This window comes from Ranitomeya variabilis, chromosome 5, assembly GCF_051348905.1.
Source record: "Ranitomeya variabilis isolate aRanVar5 chromosome 5, aRanVar5.hap1, whole genome shotgun sequence".
Lineage (NCBI taxonomy): Eukaryota > Metazoa > Chordata > Amphibia > Anura > Dendrobatidae > Ranitomeya > Ranitomeya variabilis.
Genome location: NC_135236.1, coordinates 60,641,302 through 60,668,203, shown reverse-complemented (window position 1 = coordinate 60,668,203; position 26,902 = coordinate 60,641,302). Strand labels below are relative to the sequence as shown.

The 26,902-nt window shown below is 48.5% G+C and overlaps 1 protein-coding gene across 1 annotated transcript in view; it reads right to left on the bottom strand.

Moving 5' to 3' along the window:
* OLFM2 (olfactomedin 2) overlaps nucleotides 1–22,616 on the bottom strand; it is a 445,169-nt gene extending 422,553 nt beyond the window's left edge. Inside the window, exon 1 of the mRNA XM_077262088.1 lies at nucleotides 21,910–22,616. Within this exon, the coding sequence (XP_077118203.1) occupies nucleotides 21,910–22,053 (144 nt within the window). The 5' untranslated portion in view covers nucleotides 22,054–22,616. The remainder of the gene's footprint in view (nucleotides 1–21,909) is intronic.
* Nucleotides 22,617–26,902: the final 4,286 nt, after the last annotated feature.

Below are 26,902 nucleotides of genomic sequence, written 5' to 3'. Positions count from 1 at the left end.
CTTTCCTTCGTAATATGACGCAGCACAGCCGTCATTCCTACCCCCCCGGCGCCGCGCCCCGGCTCCTCAGCGTTGTTTGATTCCGTCCCGGAGCCTGCGCTGTTATGTTATCCCGTGGCCAGGCACACTTAGCGCTGCCCGTCTTCTGGCATCATTTGGTGTCAGGCTGGCTGCGCCTGTGCGGCCACGCTGGCCGAGAGCCCGCCTCGCAGTGTCTTCTGATTTAATCCCACTGGGGGCCTGGGATCTATGGACATGCGCAGTGCATATCTGAACCTCCACCTCTCACTCATCTCCCTATGGCTTCTTCAGACTGTTCGGTGTCAGCTGGTCCCTAATAGCATGCCACGGCCGTGACACCGCACAGTCTGAAAAAGAAGCCGTAGGGAGGGGAGTGAGAGGCGAGGATATGCACTGCGCATGGCCATGGATCCCAGGCCCCCAGTGGGATTACATCAGAAGACACTGCGAGGCGGGCTCTCGGCCAGCGCGGCCGCACAGGCGCAGCCAGCCTGACACCAAATGATGTCAGAAGATGGGCAGCGCTAAGTGTGCCTGGCCACGGGATAACATAGCAGCGCAGGCTCCGGGACGGAATCAAACAACGCTGAGGAGCCGGGGCACGGCGGCGGGGGGGTAGTAATGATGGCTGTGCTGCGTCATATTACAAAGGAAAGTCCCACCTCCGGGACGGTTTCACGGCTTCAGGGGACACATTTTAAAAGTGTTTAGTTCTGTGTTTGCAAGGAGCATGATGAAAAGAGCCACCTTTTCCTTTTGCATCTTTTGTGCTGCACAAGCTGGCTCTTTCAGCTACAAACGCCTTGGGGGGGGGGTTAAAGGTTCCCTTTCGACTTTCTCAGGCTTCGGCCTACATTGTGTTCCTCTGCTTTTCCACCTGCCCCTGGGCTCCAACACCGCTAGTTGCCGTCCAGAAGTGCTGTACGCACAGTCAACAGTCGCTCCTCTGTTATTGGGGTTCAGTAACGTCAGCTGTTCCCCTGCTGTGTGTGTGGCAATCCCTCCTACCTCCTCCAACCTCCTCCAACCTCCTCCTCCTCCACCTGTCCCTGGGCTCCAACACCGCCAGTTGCCATCCAGAAGTGCTGTACGCACAGTCAACAGTCCCTCCTCTGTTATTGGGGTTCAGTAACGTCAGCTGTTCCCCTGCTGTGTGTGTGGCAATCCCTCCTACCTCCTCCAACCTCCTCCTCCTCCACCTGTCCCTGGGCTCCAACACCGCCAGTTGCCGTCCAGAAGTGCTGTACGCACAGTCAACAGTCCCTCCTCTGTTATTGGGGTTCAGTAACGTCAGCTGTTCCCCTGCTGTGTGTGTGGCAATCCCTCCTACCTCCTCCAACCTCCTCCTCCTCCACCTGTCCCTGGGCTCCAACACCGCCAGTTGCCGTCCAGAAGTGCTGTACGCACAGTCAACAGTCCCTCCTCTGTTATTGGGGTTCAGTAACGTCAGCTGTTCCCCTGCTGTGTGTGTGGCAATCCCTCCTACCTCCTCCAACCTCCTCCTCCTCCACCTGTCCCTGGGCTCCAACACCGCCAGTTGCCGTCCAGAAGTGCTGTACGCACAGTCAACAGTCCCTCCTCTGTTATTGGGGTTCAGTAACGTCAGCTGTTCCCCTGCTGTGTGTGTGGCAATCCCTCCTACCTCCTCCAACCTCCTCCTCCTCCACCTGTCCCTGGGCTCCAACACCGCCAGTTGCCGTCCAGAAGTGCTGTACGCACAGTCAACAGTCCCTCCTCTGTTATTGGGGTTCAGTAACGTCAGCTGTTCCCCTGCTGTGTGTGTGGCAATCCCTCCTACCTCCTCCAACCTCCTCCTCCTCCACCTGTCCCTGGGCTCCAACACCGCCAGTTGCCGTCCAGAAGTGCTGTACGCACAGTCAACAGTCCCTCCTCTGTTATTGGGGTTCAGTAACGTCAGCTGTTCCCCTGCTGTGTGTGTGGCAATCCCTCCTACCTCCTCCAACCTCCTCCAACCTCCTCCTCCTCCACCTGTCCCTGGGCTCCAACACCGCCAGTTGCCGTCCAGAAGTGCTGTACGCACAGTCAACAGTCCCTCCTCTGTTATTGGGGTTCAGTAACGTCAGCTGTTCCCCTGCTGTGTGTGTGGCAATCCCTCCTACCTCCTCCAACCTCCTCCAACCTCCTCCTCCTCCACCTGTCCCTGGGCTCCAACACCGCCAGTTGCCGTCCAGAAGTGCTGTACGCACAGTCAACAGTCCCTCCTCTGTTATTGGGGTTCAGTAACGTCAGCTGTTCCCCTGCTGTGTGTGTGGCAATCCCTCCTACCTCCTCCAACCTCCTCCTCCTCCACCTGTCCCTGGGCTCCAACACCGCCAGTTGCCGTCCAGAAGTGCTGTACGCACAGTCAACAGTCCCTCCTCTGTTATTGGGGTTCAGTAACGTCAGCTGTTCCCCTGCTGTGTGTGTGGCAATCCCTCCTACCTCCTCCAACCTCCTCCTCCTCCACCTGTCCCTGGGCTCCAACACCGCCAGTTGCCGTCCAGAAGTGCTGTACGCACAGTCAACAGTCCCTCCTCTGTTATTGGGGTTCAGTAACGTCAGCTGTTCCCCTGCTGTGTGTGTGGCAATCCCTCCTACCTCCTCCAACCTCCTCCTCCTCCACCTGTCCCTGGGCTCCAACACCGCCAGTTGCCGTCCAGAAGTGCTGTACGCACAGTCAACAGTCCCTCCTCTGTTATTGGGGTTCAGTAACGTCAGCTGTTCCCCTGCTGTGTGTGTGGCAATCCCTCCTACCTCCTCCAACCTCCTCCTCCTCCACCTGTCCCTGGGCTCCAACACCGCCAGTTGCCGTCCAGAAGTGCTGTACGCACAGTCAACAGTCCCTCCTCTGTTATTGGGGTTCAGTAACGTCAGCTGTTCCCCTGCTGTGTGTGTGGCAATCCCTCCTACCTCCTCCAACCTCCTCCTCCTCCACCTGTCCCTGGGCTCCAACACCGCCAGTTGCCGTCCAGAAGTGCTGTACGCACAGTCAACAGTCCCTCCTCTGTTATTGGGGTTCAGTAACGTCAGCTGTTCCCCTGCTGTGTGTGTGGCAATCCCTCCTACCTCCTCCAACCTCCTCCTCCTCCACCTGTCCCTGGGCTCCAACACCGCCAGTTGCCGTCCAGAAGTGCTGTACGCACAGTCAACAGTCCCTCCTCTGTTATTGGGGTTCAGTAACGTCAGCTGTTCCCCTGCTGTGTGTGTGGCAATCCCTCCTACCTCCTCCAACCTCCTCCTCCTCCACCTGTCCCTGGGCTCCAACACCGCCAGTTGCCGTCCAGAAGTGCTGTACGCACAGTCAACAGTCCCTCCTCTGTTATTGGGGTTCAGTAACGTCAGCTGTTCCCCTGCTGTGTGTGTGGCAATCCCTCCTACAACCTCCTCCAACCTCCTCCTCCTCCACCTGTCCCTGGGCTCCAACACCGCCAGTTGCCGTCCAGAAGTGCTGTACGCACAGTCAACAGTCCCTCCTCTGTTATTGGGGTTCAGTAACGTCAGCTGTTCCCCTGCTGTGTGTGTGGCAATCCCTCCAACCTCCTCCAACCTCCTCCTCCTCCACCTGTCCCTGGGCTCCAACACCGCTAGTTGCCGTCCAGAAGTGCTGTACGCACAGAGCCAAACACCTCGCCAATGTGTTAGTGGGGTTCAGCACCGCCAGCTGTTCCCCTGCTGTGTATACGGCAACGTGTACTGCGACCGCCACGCAGGCACAACAAGTTAAATGTAAGGGAACCTGACCCCCCCCCCCCCCCAGGCGTTTGTTACTGAAGGAGCCACCTTGTGCAGCAGTAATGATGCAAAGGGAAAAAGTGCCTCTTTTCGTGATGCTCCTTGCACATGCTTAACCAAACACTTATGAAATGTGTCCCCACACAGCGTTAAACCGTCCGGTAGGTGGAACTTTCCTTTGTCGTGTGACGCAGCACAGCCATCATTTTTACCCCCTTGGCGCCGTGCGCCCCCTCCTCAGCGTTGTTTGAATCTGTCCCGGAGCCTGCGCTGTTAGGTTAGCCCTTGGCCATGCACACATGTTGCGCTGCCCGTCTTCTGACCTCATTTGGTGTCAGGCTGGCTGCGCCTGTGCGGGTGCGCTGGCCAAGATCCCGCCTCGCAGTGTCGTCTAATGTAATCCCACCGCGGGCCTGTGATCCGTGCCCGTGCGCAGTGCATATCCTCTCCTCTCACTCCCCTCCCTACGGCTTCTTCAGACTGTGCGATGTCAGCTGGTCCCTAATAGCATGCCACGGCCGTGACACCGCACAGTCTGAAAAAGCCGTAGGGAGGGGAGTGAGAGGAGAGGATATGCACTGCGCACGGGCACGGATCACAGGCCCGCGGTGGGATTACATTAGACGACACTGCGAGGCGGGATCTCGGCCAGCGCACCCGCACAGGCGCAGCCAGCCTGACACCAAATGAGGTCAGAAGACGGGCAGCGCAACATGTGTGCATGGCCAAGGGCTAACCTAACAGCGCAGGCTCCGGGACAGATTCAAACAACGCTGAGGAGGCGGCGCACGGCGCCAAGGGGGTAAAAATGATGGCTGTGCTGCGTCACACGACAAAGGAAAGTTCCACCTACCGGACGGTTTAACGCTGTGAGGAGACACATTTCATAAATGTTAGGTTCCGCATCTACAAGGACCATAATTAAAAGAGCTAAGTTTACCTTTTCCAGCATTAGTGCTGTACACAATGGCTCTTTCAGCTACAAACGCCTGGGGGGGGGGGGGGGGTTAAAGGTTTCCTTTCAACTTGCTCGAGTGCAGGCTTCGGCCTACACTCCGCTCCCCCTGCTCCTCCTGCTGACCCTGGGCTCTAACACCGCCAGTTTTTGCCCAGATGTGCTAGCTGCACAGAGAAAAACACCAGCCAATGTGTCAGTGGGGTTCAGCACCGCCAGCTGTTCCCCTGCTGTGTAGCCGGCAACGTGTCCTGCGACCGCCACGCAGACACAAGAACTGAAATTGAAGGGAACCTGTCCCCCCTCCCCCAGGTGTTTCTATGTTTTACAGCTACCTTGAACAGCAGTAATGCTGCATGTGTTCAAGGTGGCTCAGAAACTTATTCTCCTTGCCCATGTTGAAGTGAACACGTCTAAAATGTGTCCTCTGTGACCATTAAAACGTCCCTCAGGTGTGATTTGACTTTGTATTGACACACGCAACAAGCTCCTTGGTAACGCTGCCCGTCTTCTGGCATCATTGTTTGGCTGGCTGCGCCTCTGCGGCCGCCCTGACCCACACAACAGCCCTCGTTGTCTTATTTAATGGGACTGCGAGGGTGTGATTGATGGGCAGGATCAGTGCATCAGTTCGCCTGTCCCTCCTCTCCTTCCGCCTTCTTCGGACTGTGCGGCTTCATGGCCGTGGCATGCGATAAGGGATCAGATGACGCCGCACAGTCTGAAGCGGGTGTAAGGACCCGAGTGTGAGAGGCGAACATATGTGCTGCGCCAGGCCCTGAATCCCAGCCCCGCAGTGTTTTAACAATGTTAAGACACTGCGGGGCTGGGATTCATGGGCATCGCGAACCGCACCGGCCGACATTACATGATGTCAGAAGATGGGCAGCGCTAACGGCGCTAGGCCAGGGGATAACACGACAGCGCAGACTCCTGTACAGCAAATAACAACGCTCGGGAGGCTGCACCCAGCACCAAGGTGGGATTCTTGACACCTGTGCTGCGTCTCATTACAAAGGGAACTCTCGCCTCCATTACACAGTTTGACTGTATAAAGGGCTAAATGTTATACGTGTTCCATTCAGCGTGTGCAAGGAGAAAAATTACAAGAGCAACCTTTGACTTGCGCAGCACTGCTGCTGCATAAGCTGTGGCTCTTCTACTTTGTAACTCCTGAGGGGGGGTTAAAGGTGACTTTTGAAATCGGTTCAATTAGGCTTCGGCCTACACTCTGCTCCACCTGCAGAGCCCGGGCTCCAACAACGCTAGTTGCTGTCCGGAAGTGCTGGCTGCACAGAGCCAAACACCTCGCCAATGTGTCAGTGGGGTCCAGCACCGCCAGCTGTTCCCCTGCTGTGTAGCCGGCAACGTGTCCTGCAAAAGCCACGCAGACACAACACACCCAAAGCTGCCGCCTGTGCAGGCTTCGGCCTACACTCCCCTCCCCCTGCTCCTCCTCCTCCTGCTCCTCCTCCTGCTGTCCCTGGGCTCTAACACACCGCCAGTTGGGGCCCAGATGTGCTAGCTGCACAGAGAAAAACACCAGCCAATGTGTCAGTGGGGTCCAGCACCGCCAGCTGTTCCCCTGCTGTGCAGCCGGCAACGTGTCCTGCAAAAGCCACGCAGACACAAGAACTGAAATTGAAGGGAACCTGTCCCCCCTCCCCCAGGCGTTTTTACGTTATCCAGCCACCTTGTACAGCGGTAATGCTGCATGTGTGCAAGGTGGCTCAGAAACGTATTCTCCTCGCACATGTGGAACTGAAAACACGTCTGAAATGTGTCCTCTGTGTGACCATTTAACCGTCCCGGTGGTGTGACTTTCCTTTGTAATGACACGCTGCAACCCCCTTGGTAGCGCTGCCCGTCTTCTGGCATCATTGTTTGGCTGGCTGCGCCTCTGCGGCCGCCCTGACCCACACAACGCCCCTCGGTGTCTTATTTATTGGGACTGCGAGGGTGTGATTGATGGGCAGGATCAGTGCATCAGTTCGCCTGTCCCTCCTCTCCTTCCGCCTTCTTCGGACTGTGCGGCTTCATGGCCGTGGCATGCGATAAGGGATCAGATGACGCCGCACAGTCTGAAGCGGGTGTAAGGACCCGAGTGTGAGAGGCGAACATATGTGCTGCGCCAGGCCCTGAATCCCAGCCCCGCAGTGTTTTAACAATGTTAAGACACTGCGGGGCTGGGATTCATGGGCATCGCGAACCGCACCGGCCGACATTACATGATGCCAGAAGATGGGCAGCGCTAACGGCGCTAGGCCAGGGGATAACACGACAGCGCAGACTCCTGTACAGCAAATAACAACCCTCTGGAGGCTGCACCCAGCACCAAGGTGGGATTCTTGACACCTGTGCTGCGTCTCATTACAAAGGGAACTCTCGCCTCCATTACACAGTTTGACTGTATAAAGGGCTAAATGTTATACGTGTTCCATTCAGCGTGTGCAAGGAGAAAAATTACAAGAGCAACCTTTGACTTGCGCAGCACTGCTGCTGCATAAGCTGTGGCTCTTCTACTTTGTAACCCCTGAGGGGGGGTTAAAGGTGACTTTTGAAATCGGTTCAATTAGGCTTCGGCCTACACTCTGCTCCACCTGCAGAGCCCGGGCTCCAACAACGCTAGTTGCTGTCCGGAAGTGCTGGCTGCACAGAGCCAAACACCTCGCCAATGTGTCAGTGGGGTCCAGCACCGCCAGCTGTTCCCCTGCTGTGTAGCCGGCAACGTGTCCTGCAAAAGCCACGCAGACACAACACACCCAAAGCTGCCGCCTGTGCAGGCTTCGGCCTACACTCCCCTCCCCCTGCTCCTCCTCCTCCTGCTCCTCCTCCTGCTGTCCCTGGGCTCTAACACACCGCCAGTTGGGGCCCAGATGTGCTAGCTGCACAGAGAAAAACACCAGCCAATGTGTCAGTGGGGTCCAGCACCGCCAGCTGTTCCCCTGCTGTGCAGCCGGCAACGTGTCCTGCAAAAGCCACGCAGACACAAGAACTGAAATTGAAGGGAACCTGTCCCCCCTCCCCCAGGCGTTTTTACGTTATCCAGCCACCTTGTACAGCGGTAATGCTGCATGTGTGCAAGGTGGCTCAGAAACGTATTCTCCTCGCACATGTGGAACTGAAAACACGTCTGAAATGTGTCCTCTGTGTGACCATTTAACCGTCCCGGTGGTGTGACTTTCCTTTGTAATGACACGCTGCAACCCCCTTGGTAGCGCTGCCCGTCTTCTGGCATCATTGTTTGGCTGGCTGCGCCTCTGCGGCCGCCCTGACCCACACAACGCCCCTCGGTGTCTTATTTATTGGGACTGCGAGGGTGTGATTGATGGGCAGGATCAGTGCATCAGTTCGCCTGTCCCTCCTCTCCTTCCGCCTTCTTCGGACTGTGCGGCTTCATGGCCGTGGCATGCGATAAGGGATCAGATGACGCCGCACAGTCTGAAGCGGGTGTAAGGACCCGAGTGTGAGAGGCGAACATATGTGCTGCGCCAGGCCCTGAATCCCAGCCCCGCAGTGTTTTAACAATGTTAAGACACTGCGGGGCTGGGATTCATGGGCATCGCGAACCGCACCGGCCGACATTACATGATGCCAGAAGATGGGCAGCGCTAACGGCGCTAGGCCAGGGGATAACACGACAGCGCAGACTCCTGTACAGCAAATAACAACGCTCGGGAGGCTGCACCCAGCACCAAGGTGGGATTCTTGACACCTGTGCTGCGTCTCATTACAAAGGGAACTCTCGCCTCCATTACACAGTTTGACTGTATAAAGGGCTAAATGTTATACGTGTTCCATTCAGCGTGTGCAAGGAGAAAAATTACAAGAGCAACCTTTGACTTGCGCAGCACTGCTGCTGCATAAGCTGTGGCTCTTCTACTTTGTAACCCCTGAGGGGGGGTTAAAGGTGACTTTTGAAATCGGTTCAATTAGGCTTCGGCCTACACTCTGCTCCACCTGCAGAGCCCGGGCTCCAACAACGCTAGTTGCTGTCCGGAAGTGCTGGCTGCACAGAGCCAAACACCTCGCCAATGTGTCAGTGGGGTCCAGCACCGCCAGCTGTTCCCCTGCTGTGTAGCCGGCAACGTGTCCTGCAAAAGCCACGCAGACACAACACACCCAAAGCTGCCGCCTGTGCAGGCTTCGGCCTACACTCCCCTCCCCCTGCTCCTCCTCCTCCTGCTCCTCCTCCTGCTGTCCCTGGGCTCTAACACACCGCCAGTTGGGGCCCAGATGTGCTAGCTGCACAGAGAAAAACACCAGCCAATGTGTCAGTGGGGTCCAGCACCGCCAGCTGTTCCCCTGCTGTGCAGCCGGCAACGTGTCCTGCAAAAGCCACGCAGACACAAGAACTGAAATTGAAGGGAACCTGTCCCCCCTCCCCCAGGCGTTTTTACGTTATCCAGCCACCTTGTACAGCGGTAATGCTGCATGTGTGCAAGGTGGCTCAGAAACGTATTCTCCTCGCACATGTGGAACTGAAAACACGTCTGAAATGTGTCCTCTGTGTGACCATTTAACCGTCCCGGTGGTGTGACTTTCCTTTGTAATGACACGCTGCAACCCCCTTGGTAGCGCTGCCCGTCTTCTGGCATCATTGTTTGGCTGGCTGCGCCTCTGCGGCCGCCCTGACCCACACAACGCCCCTCGGTGTCTTATTTATTGGGACTGCGAGGGTGTGATTCATGGGCAGGATCAGTGCATCAGTTCGCCTGTCCCTCCTCTCCTTCCGCCTTCTTCGGACTGTGCGGCTTCATGGCCGTGGCATGCGATAAGGGATCAGATGACGCCGCACAGTCTGAAGCGGGTGTAAGGACCCGAGTGTGAGAGGCGAACATATGTGCTGCGCCAGGCCCTGAATCCCAGCCCCGCAGTGTTTTAACAATGTTAAGACACTGCGGGGCTGGGATTCATGGGCATCGCGAACCGCACCGGCCGACATTACATGATGCCAGAAGATGGGCAGCGCTAACGGCGCTAGGCCAGGGGATAACACGACAGCGCAGACTCCTGTACAGCAAATAACAACGCTCGGGAGGCTGCACCCAGCACCAAGGTGGGATTCTTGACACCTGTGCTGCGTCTCATTACAAAGGGAACTCTCGCCTCCATTACACAGTTTGACTGTATAAAGGGCTAAATGTTATACGTGTTCCATTCAGCGTGTGCAAGGAGAAAAATTACAAGAGCAACCTTTGACTTGCGCAGCACTGCTGCTGCATAAGCTGTGGCTCTTCTACTTTGTAACCCCTGAGGGGGGGGTTAAAGGTGACTTTTGAAATCGGTTCAATTAGGCTTCGGCCTACACTCTGCTCCACCTGCAGAGCCCGGGCTCCAACAACGCTAGTTGCTGTCCGGAAGTGCTGGCTGCACAGAGCCAAACACCTCGCCAATGTGTCAGTGGGGTCCAGCACCGCCAGCTGTTCCCCTGCTGTGTAGCCGGCAACGTGTCCTGCAAAAGCCACGCAGACACAACACACCCAAAGCTGCCGCCTGTGCAGGCTTCGGCCTACACTCCCCTCCCCCTGCTCCTCCTCCTCCTGCTCCTCCTCCTGCTGTCCCTGGGCTCTAACACACCGCCAGTTGGGGCCCAGATGTGCTAGCTGCACAGAGAAAAACACCAGCCAATGTGTCAGTGGGGTCCAGCACCGCCAGCTGTTCCCCTGCTGTGCAGCCGGCAACGTGTCCTGCAAAAGCCACGCAGACACAAGAACTGAAATTGAAGGGAACCTGTCCCCCCTCCCCCAGGCGTTTTTACGTTATCCAGCCACCTTGTACAGCGGTAATGCTGCATGTGTGCAAGGTGGCTCAGAAACGTATTCTCCTCGCACATGTGGAACTGAAAACACGTCTGAAATGTGTCCTCTGTGTGACCATTTAACCGTCCCGGTGGTGTGACTTTCCTTTGTAATGACACGCTGCAACCCCCTTGGTAGCGCTGCCCGTCTTCTGGCATCATTGTTTGGCTGGCTGCGCCTCTGCGGCCGCCCTGACCCACACAACGCCCCTCGGTGTCTTATTTATTGGGACTGCGAGGGTGTGATTCATGGGCAGGATCAGTGCATCAGTTCGCCTGTCCCTCCTCTCCTTCCGCCTTCTTCGGACTGTGCGGCTTCATGGCCGTGGCATGCGATAAGGGATCAGATGACGCCGCACAGTCTGAAGCGGGTGTAAGGACCCGAGTGTGAGAGGCGAACATATGTGCTGCGCCAGGCCCTGAATCCCAGCCCCGCAGTGTTTTAACAATGTTAAGACACTGCGGGGCTGGGATTCATGGGCATCGCGAACCGCACCGGCCGACATTACATGATGCCAGAAGATGGGCAGCGCTAACGGCGCTAGGCCAGGGGATAACACGACAGCGCAGACTCCTGTACAGCAAATAACAACGCTCGGGAGGCTGCACCCAGCACCAAGGTGGGATTCTTGACACCTGTGCTGCGTCTCATTACAAAGGGAACTCTCGCCTCCATTACACAGTTTGACTGTATAAAGGGCTAAATGTTATACGTGTTCCATTCAGCGTGTGCAAGGAGAAAAATTACAAGAGCAACCTTTGACTTGCGCAGCACTGCTGCTGCATAAGCTGTGGCTCTTCTACTTTGTAACCCCTGAGGGGGGGTTAAAGGTGACTTTTGAAATCGGTTCAATTAGGCTTCGGCCTACACTCTGCTCCACCTGCAGAGCCCGGGCTCCAACAACGCTAGTTGCTGTCCGGAAGTGCTGGCTGCACAGAGCCAAACACCTCGCCAATGTGTCAGTGGGGTCCAGCACCGCCAGCTGTTCCCCTGCTGTGTAGCCGGCAACGTGTCCTGCAAAAGCCACGCAGACACAACACACCCAAAGCTGCCGCCTGTGCAGGCTTCGGCCTACACTCCCCTCCCCCTGCTCCTCCTCCTGCTGTCCCTGGGCTCTAACACACCGCCAGTTGGGGCCCTAGGAAGACAAGCTTGAATAGGTCCCCATCCGGGTTCCAGTACCGTCAGCTGGTTCTCGGCAGTGTCTTTTGCTCTTGTACCTTCTGCTCCCCATCCTGGTTCCAGTACCGTCAGCTGGTTCCGGGCAGAGCCTTTGGCTTAGGTGCCTCCCTCTGGGTATCCGAGTTCCACCAACGTCAGGTGGTCCTTGGTAGTGCTTTCAGGCACGGGTACCTCCTGCTTAGTAACCGGGTTCCAGTAACGTCAGCTGGTCCTCGGTAGTTCCATTGGCTCTTGGACCTTCGGCTACCCATCCGGGTTCCAGTACCGTCAGCTGGTTCTCGGCAGTGTCTTTTGCTCTTGTACCTTCTGCTCCCCATCCTGGTTCCAGTACCGTCAGCTGGTTCCGGGCAGAGCCTTTGGCTTAGGTGCCTCCCTCTGGGTATCCGAGTTCCACCAACGTCAGGTGGTCCTTGGTAGTGCTTTCAGGCACGGGTACCTCCTGCTTAGTAACCGGGTTCCAGTAACGTCAGCTGGTCCTCGGTAGTTCCATTGGCTCTTGGACCTTCGGGTAGCCATCCGAGTTCCAGTTCCATCAGCTGTTTCTCGGCATTTTCTCAGCCTTCTTGTACCTTCTGCTACATTTCCAAGTTCAAGACCCGAAAGACGATGACCCGGAAGACCACCCCTAAGATGATGACGACACCAGAGACGACAACCACCGAGATGACGACGACCCTGGAGACGATGACCCTGAAGACGACCCCGATGACGACGACCCCGATGACGACGACCCCGATGACGACGACCCTGGAGATGACGACCCTGGAGATGACGACGACAACCTGGAAGACCGAGAAGCAGAAGAACAAGAGGCTGCAGAACAAAGAGCAGAAGAACATTAAGCATAAGACTAAATATCAGAGCAAAAGATATTATCTAAATTATAAGCAGAAGAAGACTAAGCAGTGTATGGGGGTGAGTCCGTTCCTCCTCGTGGTGCCCCTGGATAAAGCCTGATGCTGCAGGCCAAACTGAACGCGGACAAATGTAACTGTTTTGTGACAGGCAGAACGGAAGGTGTAATCTTCAAACTTTTATAGATAACAACTACGGGAATGCCTGTCACAAATAAGAATATGATGAAGAAGTTGAATATAAAAAAGATAATAGTTAAATAAAAAGAATATGAACAATGTAAAAAAAAATATATATATATACGTAGAAAAGAAGAAGATGAATAAGGTGAAGAAGTTGATGTCACAGAAGCTGATGATGAGGATAATGAAGAAGAAAGTGTGGGAGAAGTAAAAAATAGGGTGAAGGGCGTGGAAGTAGTGAAACATCAATATCTGACAAAATAAATAAAAAATTAACATAGTCAAATTCTTTCTAACGCCGAACGTCATAAAAAAATTAAAAATACTGCTATTCTATTTGATTGGGATAAACCCCTGTGCCTTTAATGTCTCCGCCACCTCCCCCAATACATCCTACATTATTCTTAGTTGTTTTCCTTCATGTAGAATTAACCTACAAGGAAAGAAAGGGTTTATTTTAATTCCGATATTTTCGTCCCATTGACTTGCATTGGGATCGGGTATCGGTATCGGATTGGATTCCGATACTGTGACGGTATCGGCCGATACTTTCCGATACCGATACTTTCCGATATCGGAAAGTATCGCTCAACACTAGTATTAAGTATTGACATAAAGATGGGGACGGATTACATGCAGCAGTTGACTAGGAGGCACGAGGCACCTAGCCCTGGAGTGATAATGCACTAATTTTAAGAGCAAGAAAAAGCATGAGCGACCGTGCTGGGGTAAGGTGTTATCCAGGTGCTCGATGCTTACCGAGTGTCTATGGAGTGCTTGAAAAATATGTTCGAGTCCCCATGGCTGTATGTCTTGCCCAATAATATGGGAGCAGAAATAGACCACAAGCCAAACACCTTTCCTCTATGCAGGTCTACAGGTTCAGTGATAAAGCTCAGCCTCATCATTTAAAGTAGATGAATCAATGAATGAATATAAAATACTATGGACATATTTGACATGAAAAACAGAAGGTAGTGGATAGCTGCAGCTACAATAAATTAGTGTTTGTTGTGGACTGTTCTCTTGCAGAAGTGTCCTCCTATGTAATAGCTGTGAGGTCTGTGTGACCAGAAGTCTGGTGTCTTCACTAGCTTTCATTTATTAGAACAGCTCCATTATTGGTCTCAGTTTTCCTCTACAGATAATTAAGGATCTATTTTACCTTGTACTAACAGGAACTGATGCTAAGATGTTTATGGTTTCTCCCTCCCTTTCCAGTACAGTCTTGACATTTTTGTCTTCCTTTCTCTCTGAGCAGTGTGTGATACATTTTGCTTAGTTCTCTGTTTAGAGTCTAAACATTCTACCCTCCAAAAAGACTCAAATGCTTCCACCCCTCTCCACATTCTGATCTGTTTTTTTACAACTTCTGACCTCTTCTGACTTTCGCTAAATCTAAGTGACAGGTACTGGAGAGCAGAGAGAGCCCACATAGCTCAGAGGAGCAAGTGGAAGGACCTATATCAGAACCAGTAGGACAACTAGGTATGTAAAAGAGTTAGGTTATATGCAGACAAAGTTTTTTGAGGTGTTCAAAACCACTTCACCAAATACTCCTTTTGGGACAGTTTTTGGAGGAATTTTTCTTTTCGTTTTTGAAGGGTTTTGATTTGACAATTTGGAGTGGATTCTATCAGGATATTGTGATGCGGCTGCAGTGCAGTTTAGCGCAACCTCCACCAGGGGGTGCTGGTGAGGGAAGAGAGGTTGCACACTCACAGCGTAGCAACACATGAACAGCCGCACAGGTGTCACGGGTAACGAAAGAATGGTCAGACGAGCACAGTCAGAAACTGTCAAGAGCAGAAGTACCAGAGGTAACAGGAATTAACTAAGTCAGAGACAAGCCAGAAGTCAGAGCCAAACGGGATCACGGGATCCAAAACAAGAGACGTAAGAAGGAGTCGGGGTACAGGCCAGAAGTCAAAGCAGGTTGGGGAACGAGATATCAGAGATGGAAAGCAAGAGGCGGGGTACAGAGATCAGGCCAAGTCATACACTGTTAAGAAAACCACCAAACGAACCCTAAGTCAGGGAAAGGGAACAGGTCACACACAAATACGGGAAGTCAGAGGCAGAAGGATCACTAGAGTATACGGGTCAGCTTCTTTAGCCTGGAAGCATAAACTATCACGGACACAGGCAACCAGAAATAGCACGAATAAATAGCTACCTAAGAACTAAAAGAGAAGCAGGAATGGTTAACCCCTCCATGACCAGGCCGGGGAAAGAGAAGCAAGAAGCAAACCCCGACCTGGATCATGACAGATATACTTCAAAGAAGTGACAAGCACTTTATTTATTTTACATCAGGCGTTTTTCAAAACCTGAAATGAAAAAAAAAACTCTCAAAAAACTCCTCATAGGTATAGTATAAAGAAATAACACGGAAATGAGGAGAAAGAGACTTTCAAGTGGATTCTTAGACATTTTGTTGGTGTTTTTAGAGTGGATTTGCTACAAAAAATCCTCAAAAACTTTGTCTACACTTAACCTCACACGGAGTCTACAACAGTAAAACAGAAAGACATATTTCAAGAAAACTGTACAGAAAGTTTAGCGGAAATGAACACTAATAAAAACGTGATTGTGTGATTTGATGTCACCAGCCAGGACGGTTCTCTCGGTTCACTGCTGTGTAACAGTTTCCAATTCTGAAGGAATAAAATAAAACTACTTTATTACCGTCTACTGAATTTCTGTGTCTTCTATTCCGTAAACAAGCTGGGTAATAAAATGTGTTAATTAAGCTGCGAACTATAAAAAATGTTCCCACTAATTACAGAAAAGTACCAACATTCCTAATGTTTAAAAGAAGAAATAAACTATGAAAAATAAAAGGGTCATTTGTCTCCATGACATATTTCAATAGTAAAGAAAAGACCATACATCATGGCATTCAGATTGACTTTATATGTGCCGAAATGAGGAAACCATACTAAAAAGAATCTGTTGGGTCTTCAGTCTGTAGACTGCTCGAAAACAGTCTTATGCCCCTGACCCAGGACCAGACATGTCAGGATTTCTTCAGGAATCGGAGAGCTACAGATTGGAGACCATTGGTGTAAAGATTTCTGTAGAAATGAAGTCCACTTAAGGAACATTAAATTTTGGAGGCAAGACAGACCCAGGAAAACCAATCATGGAGCTCTATATTATGTCTCAATATTTATCTAGTCTATGGTGAACATCTGAAGATGATTTAACCAATTTTCAGACCTCTACCCTTAGTTTAATAGGGAGCTATGAACTATTTTTCACTGTATATTACAACTTGGTTTGAGTAGTGTTGATCAATTAGGAACCAGGTTCTGAGATCCCCACCGACCAATTAAAACAAAGAGTTAGAAGCACTCAGCTTAGGATTGAGCATGAGCACCAATGTGATTAATAAAAAAAAAAGCTGAACCCCCTTGGTATTTGCAATCGGTGGGGGTCTAGGGACTCGAATCCCCATCTAATCAACATTGTAAAACATGGATAATAACAAGTCAAAAAATATTTAAAACTTTATTTATACTTTGAAGATGCTTGATATTTTGGTGTTAATAACTAAACAAAGAGAAAAAATACTTGGCAGAGTCCGACCACCAGTACTTAGACAAACAGGACTCAACAAATGGCTACTGTGGACATCGTGGTCCTCAACTTCATAACAGTCAGTATAAAGTGTTCATTCAAAAGAGAAAAGTGGCATTCACCATCCACAAAAGAAGCTGTCCTGATAGGGACCTAGCGGGATGAGTGCGGAAGATGGCCGTTTCGAGTTAGCAAACACTTTTACAGGTTTTGATTCAAGAATTGCAATCTGTAGGCTCCCTATGCAAAAATGTTGATATGGGGCTATGAAGGTAGAGGCTCACATTAAGTTTTTCCTTCCTACCCCTTTATGGGTAACATGACGATGCACATTACAAAATGCGATACTAGGAAAAGCAATGAGATAGATAGAAGAGTAGCCAAGCACCAAACTGACTTGATTCATGATGGCATAGTGACATGAGCTACGTAAAACAAAAAAGGGAGCCCATTTTGCACTGGGATTTAATCTCCTCTTTTAATTTACCCTTTCCCCAATGTATAATTAGAAAAATCCAACATATACAGTCAGTGATTCTAATTGGTACTAGAGTTTATCAAGATTCACAGAAACTTCGTCCAGTAGCTACATCTGTAGACTGGAACCTGTCGCACCGCTTCCAACCTGCCATCATCTCCAGTTCCTCTTCTAATTAGTTGGCCTGGGGCAATAATAATGCTGTGGAGTGATGCACGCATGACGTCTTACTAATCAAAGGAGGCGCCGGAGATGCCAGCAGGTGAAAGGAAGTTTGCAGGCTCTGATCCGGCAGACATGAACTACTGACATGGCCATTGGAACTGCGAATCTTTTCTTATCTCTAATTAGTACTAGGTATTTCAGACATGTCAACCAAAAGTAGCCATCATCATTTGAGATCCAGGTGCATCCACTAAACACTAAAAAGAATGGCTGAAAGGTTTATTCCCATCACCTATCCTAAGAATAAGTGATAACTTATGTCCTCATGGATTTCGAGAACAGAGCACAGAAAGGCCCCATGAGAACGTAGTGGTGCCCACTTAATGTATTCTCTGTGTGCCTGTCTGAAATAGTTGAAGGCTGAACTTGGTACTAAGAGTCAGATCTTCTTTCGATAGGTGATATTTTTAAAGATGGGATTAAGCCCTGTTAGCGCCAGAATGCCACTCTCAGGTAAATTCGGTGGCATTGAATTGAAGACAGGCTACAGACTCTCACTTCACAGTTTGGCTAATAACGAGAGACATGAAAAATCAAAATGTTCCTTGAATTCTCTATTGGAAATGTTCTTAACATTATAACAACTTCTGCTACCTCTGTCACACATGTTGATCTGGATAGATATTATGACCTTGGAGATAAATCAATGTATGAAGGATCTCATTAACTTGTTGCACGGAATTCTATAAAGCCTATAACACTAATACTGACTGTTTCATACCCTGAATGAAGCTTATCTGCCACTTAAGTTTTTGTCTGTTCCATCAGCATCTGCTACTGTGAGAGTTTTCCTACTTTTAGATGTTTTCAGGTTTTCTAGGATTATGTCACAAAAGTGTGAGCCCAGTAGCTGAGATACCAGCTAATCCCGAGTATAAAGGGCCCCATACATGCCAAGACCAAAGTTGTACTAAAAATACAATTATGACCAATTCGATCATTTGTTGTGTGGTTTTCAGGTGGCAAGTGATCAACTTTTGGGCAATGAATGATTGTAGTTGTCCGAAATCTGGTTCGGATATGTCTAATATTTTTGTATGACTGTTGTGCATGGCATAATCTGTTTGTGCTGATTTTTCGGGAAACTTTATTTCATTAACTCAACCAATCTGATCATCAAATGTTTTTGTTCGCTATTCATTGTAAGCGTATGCCATTATCTAAAATTTATTTATACAATGCAATTGGACATGTGTATGGTGCTGTCATGCAAATGAAGATTTGTACAAGCGATGAATGATCTATCATCATTCGATTGTCATCTCATGTGTATGGCCAGCTTAGGATATCCCAGTCCTGACCTACTGACCTCCCAATCCTGACTCACTGATCTCACAGTCCTGACCTAATGATCTCACAGTTCTGACTATCTGACCTTCCAGTCCTGACCTACTGATTTCACAGTCTTGACCTACTGATCTCACAGTCCTGACCTACTGATCTCACAGTCCTGACCTACTGATCTCGCAGTCCTGACCTACTAATTTCACAATCCTGCCCTACTGACCTCCCAGTCCTGCCCTAATGACCTCCCAGTCCTGCCCTACTGATCTCCCAGTTCTGACTATCTGACCTTTCAGTCCTGGCCTACTGATCTCACAGTCCTGCCCTACTGAACTCCCAGTCCTGCCCTAATGACCTTCCAATCCTGACCTACTGATTTCACAGTCCTGGCCTACTGACCTCCCAGTTCTGCCCTACTGATCTCACAGTCCTGACCTATTGACCTACTGATCTCACAGTCCTGACCTACTGATCTCACAGTCCTGCCCTACTGACCTCTCAGTCCTGACCTACTGATCTCACAGTCCTGACCTACTGACCTCCCAGTCCTGCCCTACTGATCTCTCAGTTCTCCCCTACTGATCTCCCAGTCCTGCCCTACTGACCTCCCAGTCCTGACCAACTGACCTTCCAGTCCTGACCTACTGATTTCACAGTCCTGGCCTACTGACCTCCCAGTTCTGCCCTACTGATCTCACAGTCCTGACCTATGGACCTTCCAGTCCTGACCTACTGATCTCACAGTCCTGACCTACTGATCTCACAGTCCTGCCCTACTGACCTCTCAGTCCTGACCTAGTGATCTCACAGTCCTGACCTACTGATCTCTCAGTTCTGCCCTACTAGTCTCACAACCCTGCCCAACTGACCTCCCAGTCCTGCCCTACTGACCTCTCAGTCCTGACCTACTGATCTCACAGTCCTGCCCTACTGACCTCCCAGTCCTGAACTACTGATCTCATAGTCTTGCCCTACTAACCTCCCAGTCCTGACCAACTGACCTCCCAGTCCTGCCCTACTGACCTCCCAGTTCTGCCCTACTGATCTCACAGTCCTGACCTATGGACCTTCCAGTCCTGACCTACTGATCTCACAGTCCTGACCTACTGATCTCACAGTCCTGCCCTACTGACCTCTCAGTCCTGACCTACTGATCTCACAGTCCTGACCTACTGATCTCTCAGTTCTGCCCTACTAATCTCACAACCCTGCCCTACTGACCTCCCAGTCCTGCCCTACTGACCTCTCAGTCCTGACCTACTGATCTCACAGTCCTGACCTACTGAACTCCCAGTCCTGACCTACTGATCTCACAGTCCTGACCTACTGACCTCTCAGTCCTGATTTACTGACTTCCCAGTCCTGATCTACTGACATTCCAGTCCTAACCTTATCCTCAGCTTGAATGGAGAGGTAATTCTCTAATTAGTTGAGAGTTCTAAAACTTTCAATTCAAGTTCTACATTGTCTGTACAACTAATGAAAAAACTTGATCTGACCTTTACAATATGTTTATTTTGGATACTAGAAGGTCATTTTAAAAAAGGGTTCTTTCATCAAGTACCTCATACATCATCACATCATCTTACCCATCACCTCATATAGTCAGCAAGATGATCTGTTCCTTAGTAAGAACTGAGGTCCTTTTTTTTTTTTAGAAACCAACTGAGTCCCAATTGTAGGACCCTCACCAATCACATATAGAAATACATGCATGGTGGAAAACCCCTTTAAACATTATACATGAGCAATATTATAAGAAGAAGAAGCATAATACAAACATGAATAAAAGACAATTAAGTGATTAATAAGATACATATAATAGATATACCCCTCCTATAAGCAGATGTCGCGGGGAGAGAGGAAAATTTGTCACTTGTCACCATATTTTGTCACATCGCTGTAGATTATTAGGGGTTTCTTTTGGAATATCAGGAACAATCATCTAATTCTTTACCTTAACTCGGAGAGTTATCACTGTACACACAAGAAACAGTGAAACGATCAGCTCGGTTCTGCTGTACAAGTGTACAGAAAGTTGGGGGTCATGAGCCCACCTCACACATGTACTATAGTATCCAATGGTACACAGAGACACACACATAATATGTAAGTACACCCATAGACCAATATACATTGCCACCAACAACACCCTCATTGCCCATCACCACCCTACACAAGTCATGGAGTTACACGTCCAATATCACATGCAGTCCGGCGTCCCGGGCTCACAATACACAACACATTAGTGTCAGATACTGTATGAGAACAGCGACAAGTGTCCGTGTAACCATACATATAAGGCCGACATTGGCAAAAAAGTTACCAGCCAGGTACCCACAATTCATCCACTGGTCTACACTGCCCGATGTATTACACATCCGTCTGTGAGTACAGGGGAGCAGTGGTGTATACCTCGCCCTGAGGCAATCTGCTACACGGGTACACAATCATGTTCAAAGGGATATTATCTATTGTGTAGCTTTCTATCTTTCTATCTACTTATCGGTCTTTCTTTCTTTCTTTTCTTTCTTTCTTTCTTTTTTTCTTTCTTTCATTCTTTCTATCATTACTTTTCTATAATGCAATTGACCTCACACCTTTCATTCTAAGAATTATCTAATCTTCTAATATCTATTTTGTATAATTCCATCTACCTATCTATTTCTCTATCGCATATAAATTTTTTATCTGAGTATTTCCTTGTGATCTACCTTTTTGTCTTTCCTTGTTTCTTTCTTTTTCTTTCTTTCTTTCTTTCTTTCTTTCTTTCTTTCTTTCTTTCTTATCATTTTATCTACCTATCTACTTATTTTTCACTATCTATCTATCATATATCTATCTATTAATCTATTATTTATCTATTATCTATCTATCTATCTATCTATCTATTATCTACTATCTATACATCTATTATCTATCTATTATCTATCAATCTATAAATCAATCAATCTATCTATCTATCTATCATCTATCTATTATCTATTTCTATCTATTATCTATTTCTATCTATTATCTATCTATTATCTATCTATCATCTATCTATTATCTATCTCTCTATCTATTATCTATTATCTATCTCTCTATTTATTATCTATTATCTATCTATTATCCATCTATTATCTATCTATTATCCATCTATCTCTATCTATCTATCTATCTATCTATCTATCTATCTATCTATCTATCTATCTATTATCCATCTATTATCTATTATCCATCTATTATCTATCTATCTATCTATCTATCTATCTATCTATCTATCTATCTATCTATCTATCTATCTATCTATCCATCTATCTATCTATTATCTATCTATCTATCTATATCTATCCATCCCTCGTTCTATCCCTTTGGTACATGCTTCCCCTTGCACACATGCACACACACGTCGCCGGCACTTCCCGCACACAGACGCTCTTGCACATGTCCCGCCACGGAGACATACATGCACTGTATTCACAGACACACACCTCCCTGTCCATCCTTTCCCCGGCCAGGCTCTTTTGTCAATGTCAGCAGCAGCAGTGTCTCTGTTCCCCCCTTCCTCCTCCTCTTCCCAGAGGCCAGCATCAGCACCACAGAGCCCCACGAGCAGCACGTTGAGCTTACCTGAGCCATCCTGGCCTGTAACATGAGCAGTAGGAAGATCATGCTGAAGAGGTGCATCCTTAGGGGTGCAGGGGGGTTCCTCACACCTCTACACAGACCCCCAGGGCTGAGCCTGCCCACCACCACTACTGACACCCTCCACATCCGCCTCTTCCCAGCACCCTCCCTCTCTCCTTCCTCCTGTCTATGGTTTTTGTCCCTTCCTCTCCCTCCCTCCCCTTTATTCTCTCTCCACCCTTAATTCCTCAGTCTTCTTCTCCCACCCTGGTCCCTTTTCTTCTCCTATATCTTTCTATCCCTCTTAGTTCCCTGGTCCTATGAATCCCTCACCCTTCTTGTATCTGTCAGTTGGTCCAGCCTTGCCCGCCCTATTACATCCTCTCCATCCTTGTGTCCCTGTCCATTCTTTCCACCTTCCCTCTCCCTTCCTCTTCCCGGGATATTATCCCCTTGCTCCCATGCTAATCCCTATGCATTGCACTCTGACTTTCTCTCCTGGTGCTCGGCTTGTCATGTAATTCTGCCCCTTCCCACTATTTTAGTCTTCTTTCTCCATCTCCCCTCCCTCCCGCACTCATGTCCCTCCTTTTCTGTCTCTCTGGTCTCTTCTCCCCATCTTTTAATCTTCTCTTTCACTCGTGCCTCCTGTAATCTCCATCCTCAGCCCTTTCTGCCATGCCGGTGCCCCTCGCCTTCTTCTTCACATCACGGACTCACACATTTAACCCTTGTCTCTTCTGCGCTGTCTCTTCCCATCCTGCTATAGCCTGTACTCTAATGTATGGAAATACAGTATTTATCTGGGGCGAGCATTCCGGATATTCATTAGAGATAAATATAAAGAAACAGGAGCTGGATTATTCTTATATTTGTATTTTTTTTTTGCAGTATTATATGTCTAGAAATTAATTAACCACAGTTCACTAAGATGTCATATATGTCATTGTTTTCTTAAATGGTCCTATGGAGAAATAATTGAAAAATAATATTTATTTCTCTTTATTTCATAGGTAAAATTCTTAATCTATCTTTCTATGTCTTATGTATCCCATACGAATGAAATTATGAAATCCATATGGTCCCTAATGCTTGTAGTTCACCTCACTAAGTGTCCACAGACCATTTTGCTTTGGTTTTTATACTTTTATACATATAGTTGAGTGGATCCCCTTTTTGGGCTGTGTTTTTTTGTCTATATAGCTTTCCATGGGCAGGTGCAAAATAGTCCGAACTGGGTCCGTCTATTTTGAGGTCTGCTGAAACAAAACTAGGTGAAATAGTAGAGTTAGGGAGTTGGGACCATCCCGATTGGGGTCACCTTGTCATGGTGGGATGTTTGAAAACAGCATAATGGGGAGGCTGTTTCCAGCGATGTGTCATTTACTGGGCTGTTTGCTGTAGTTTTTATATAAATCACTGATTTGTCAGCAGGATATTTTGACTAGAGGACTAGCAACCTGCTGCCATGTAGTCTCTCATATTCATGAGCTCTGTACCACATCCCTACCACTGACTGAATGATTTCTGCCTATGTACAGTGTACACAGAAAGCTACTGCAGGGGGATATACTATCCTTGCATTTTCTGCTTGTCCCAGTGATATTTGTGTATTATGTGATGTTTTACCGTTGACTACTACTATAGTATATGTTTCATAATGTACTAATTTGTTACTTCTGCTCTGGATAAGATGATGTCTATTGTTTGTTCTAGGGAAAGTGTAGTACCCAAGTTTAAACACAAGATGGGGTAAATTTTAGTATTGATATAGCACTATGAACAGTTAACATAGGAGGGGCACGGAGAGATAAGACAGGAAGGACTTCCTGGTAGAGTCAGTTGGGGCCGGGGTGCCCGTGCAGCTCACTTGGGCTGACTAGCCCTGGGCAACACCATGCCACGCAACGTTAAAGGAGAATTGGGCCCAGCCATATAGCATCCCGATTCTGGAAATCATCAGGAGAAGCAACAGCAACAGTACTAGCGGTGCAGTATTAGTGGGAGTGCAGGTGCTAGAAGAAGGCTAAGCAGTACCGGCAGGTCGCTCATCATGTGGAAGCTTATTGCATGGGCCGGCGCCCTCAGTACTGATGCTAAATGGCTGAGTACTCCCCAAATGGAGAAGAGCTGAATAGAGTGGATGCTCAGGGATAGAAAGGTACTTTCTGTCCCAAAAGCAGGCTTAGCACAGAGAAAAGAGGACAGGGACAAAAGAGAAATTGCATGTTGTGAAGCTTGATGTGGATGCTGGAGGTAAATTGGATGTGCTGAGTGAAGAACCAAGTAAAGCTGATGTTGTTAAAGTTGAGCTGGACTGTGTCTCTCTTTGTGTGGAACCATCAACAGGAACGTTTCTACAGTACAGGGGGGACCCCGGGGGAGCAGAGACCCAGGACACAGGTATGCGGAAGGAAGGACATTATTGTATTGTGAGGAGAGGCCAGGGCGAGATACAGGGACTGCTCTCGGCAAAGACTACTGCCCGATCCCTACACTACCAATCAGTGATGTGGGTGGGGTAATACATAGCTCAGCATTCAGAGAACTGGGAAATCTGCAGCAGAGGGATTTTATCAAAATTGCAGCAAGCATCCCGGTAAATGATGCATCACTGGAATCAGAGTCTCTGGGCCCACATCATGCTGCTCTTAGATTACATAAGGAAAACCTGGTGACAGATTCCCTTTAAATAATTATGTTGTTGAATAATAATAATAATAATAATAATAATAATAATAATAATAATTAACCACTTATTAAAGTTGTGGCCAAGACTGTTACCCACCAGATTAGCATCAGATTATTGGATGGAACCAGCCTTTTACAAGATGAGTCCTAAAACTCAAGCTGAAGACTATGCTATTAGAATCTTATAGGGATGAGTCAGAAACCAAGTATTCTTCATTTATGATCTGCCACATGAAAGAAATGAAAGTGTACTGTCATGTCTGGTATCAGTGGAGTGAAGACTGGATGAGTTCGTCACCCCATTATACTGCTGTAGACTTGCAGCTTCTTCCTGTGGGTCATGAAGCAAGGCGTGTTGAAGATCCATATCAATATGTGCTACTGACCTTCTCGTTTTAACACAAAATGAATCCCTACTAGGGATGGATGAAATTCGACTGTTGATATCTTCTGGTAGTTTTGCCTGTTGATAGGCAGCCACCAAAACTTATTTTGGAGCTTCTGGAGTGGCCAACATATGCCAACACTTCATGGAGTAAGGGCTTCTGCAGTCGACTACTTTATCGGTTCGAGTTTGATACAAGAAAACATCAGATGGCACTTGGACCAATGTTATTCTAAGAGCCGTGCAAATGTCCAATTTTTTCCTCAAACTGAGCCGGTCCGGGAAACAAAGTCACAAAATGCTAGAGTTTGACTTTATATTTGGATCACACGACTCATGCAAGTCAATGAGTCTGTGGAAAACATTGGACTGCGCATGGAAAACATTTGCGTGCAGCACAAAGGAGAAGATGGAGAATGTTTTTTTCTCCATCTTCTCCCCAACCGAGAGAATCAGAGCACACCCTGATCAAAGTTTGACCAGAGTGTGATTAGCATAATTGACTCGATTCCCAATGAGAGTATATACGGTCGTCTACACCTAGCCTAAGAAGGATCTCTTGCACTAAGAAACTTTCCATTTTTTCCTGTTTTTCTATTTAATTCTTATTTTATGAAAGATTCCTGAGAAACACAGGGGTCTCTTTATGCTTTTTGAACGAGCTGCAAAAAATTATCTTCGTTGCATGTGATATATTAGTCAGTTTGTAAGATGCATTATTCCAAAGCAAAAAACGTTAGGAGACAAAGGATAAGGAATAGATGATCAAGACTAATTAAAACAAAACCGACATTGAGCCTTCAGATTACAGATTCCTTCCAAATTTGGTAAAAATAAAAGTGACGCCCTTAATTTTGACTTATTAACAATTCAGTTTTAAAAGACAAAACACAACATTATCGCTTATACCATACAAAGTACAGTAATGTTTTTCAGACCTATACCTTCAAAAATCTACTGGAAAGTCAATTAATTCCATTAAAGGGGTTACCCAATACTTGACCAACCCCTTTTCAATCCTTATGCTTCCTCCCAGTATAATAATAACCCCTATACTCACCTCTGGTGCTGGCGCCCTTCCAGCAATGTCGGCACTGGCTCTCCTGGGGATCGCTTCTCTGTCACTTCCTCTGGATGTATGTCTTTATCCGAAGGTGGGAAGAGCAAAGCAGCCATTGATTGACTGCAGGTCGCCGAGAGAACTAATGCCGACACTGCTGAAAGGGCTCCGACACCAGAAGTGAATATAGATGTTATTAATTTACTGGGGGGAAACATAAGGATTGAGAAGGGGCTGGTCAAGTATTAGTCAACCCATTTATTGGAATTAATTGACTTTTCAGTAGATTTGAAGATGGAGAAGACTACTTGGACAACCCTTTTAAAGGGAATCTGTCACATCGGGTAACAATATTAATCTCAAGATATAGGGTTAATCTTCAAACTAATACAGTTAGGAAGGTGCTCGGCCGCTGTACTAAAAGGTCAGAAATGAACTTTATTCTTCATTTCTCTTGGCAGTCGCCGGCTTTCAGGCGTGAAGCAGGTGTAACCACGCCCCAACACTTTGACTGACAGCCATCTCTACAGTGCATCAGAGAACATTCATAAACCCGACCTGCCAGTGTATATTGCAATGGGAGGTAAAAATTACCAGATTCGCCGATCGGTGCAGGTCAAGCGGACAAGCCCCAATCAGAAAGTTATCACCTATTTGTTGGATAGGTTATGATGACTTGTTTACACAGGACAACCTCTTTAACCATGTACAGGCCCGTACCTCTTGTAGAATTTTTAGTAGCTCTTTATGCCCTTGGTGTGTGCTTATTTTTAGTGTGGATGAATGAGACTCTGATAATACATCTCAGCACTCAGGATTTTATTACCACTTACCTGATCCTTCACTTGCACAGATTCTTT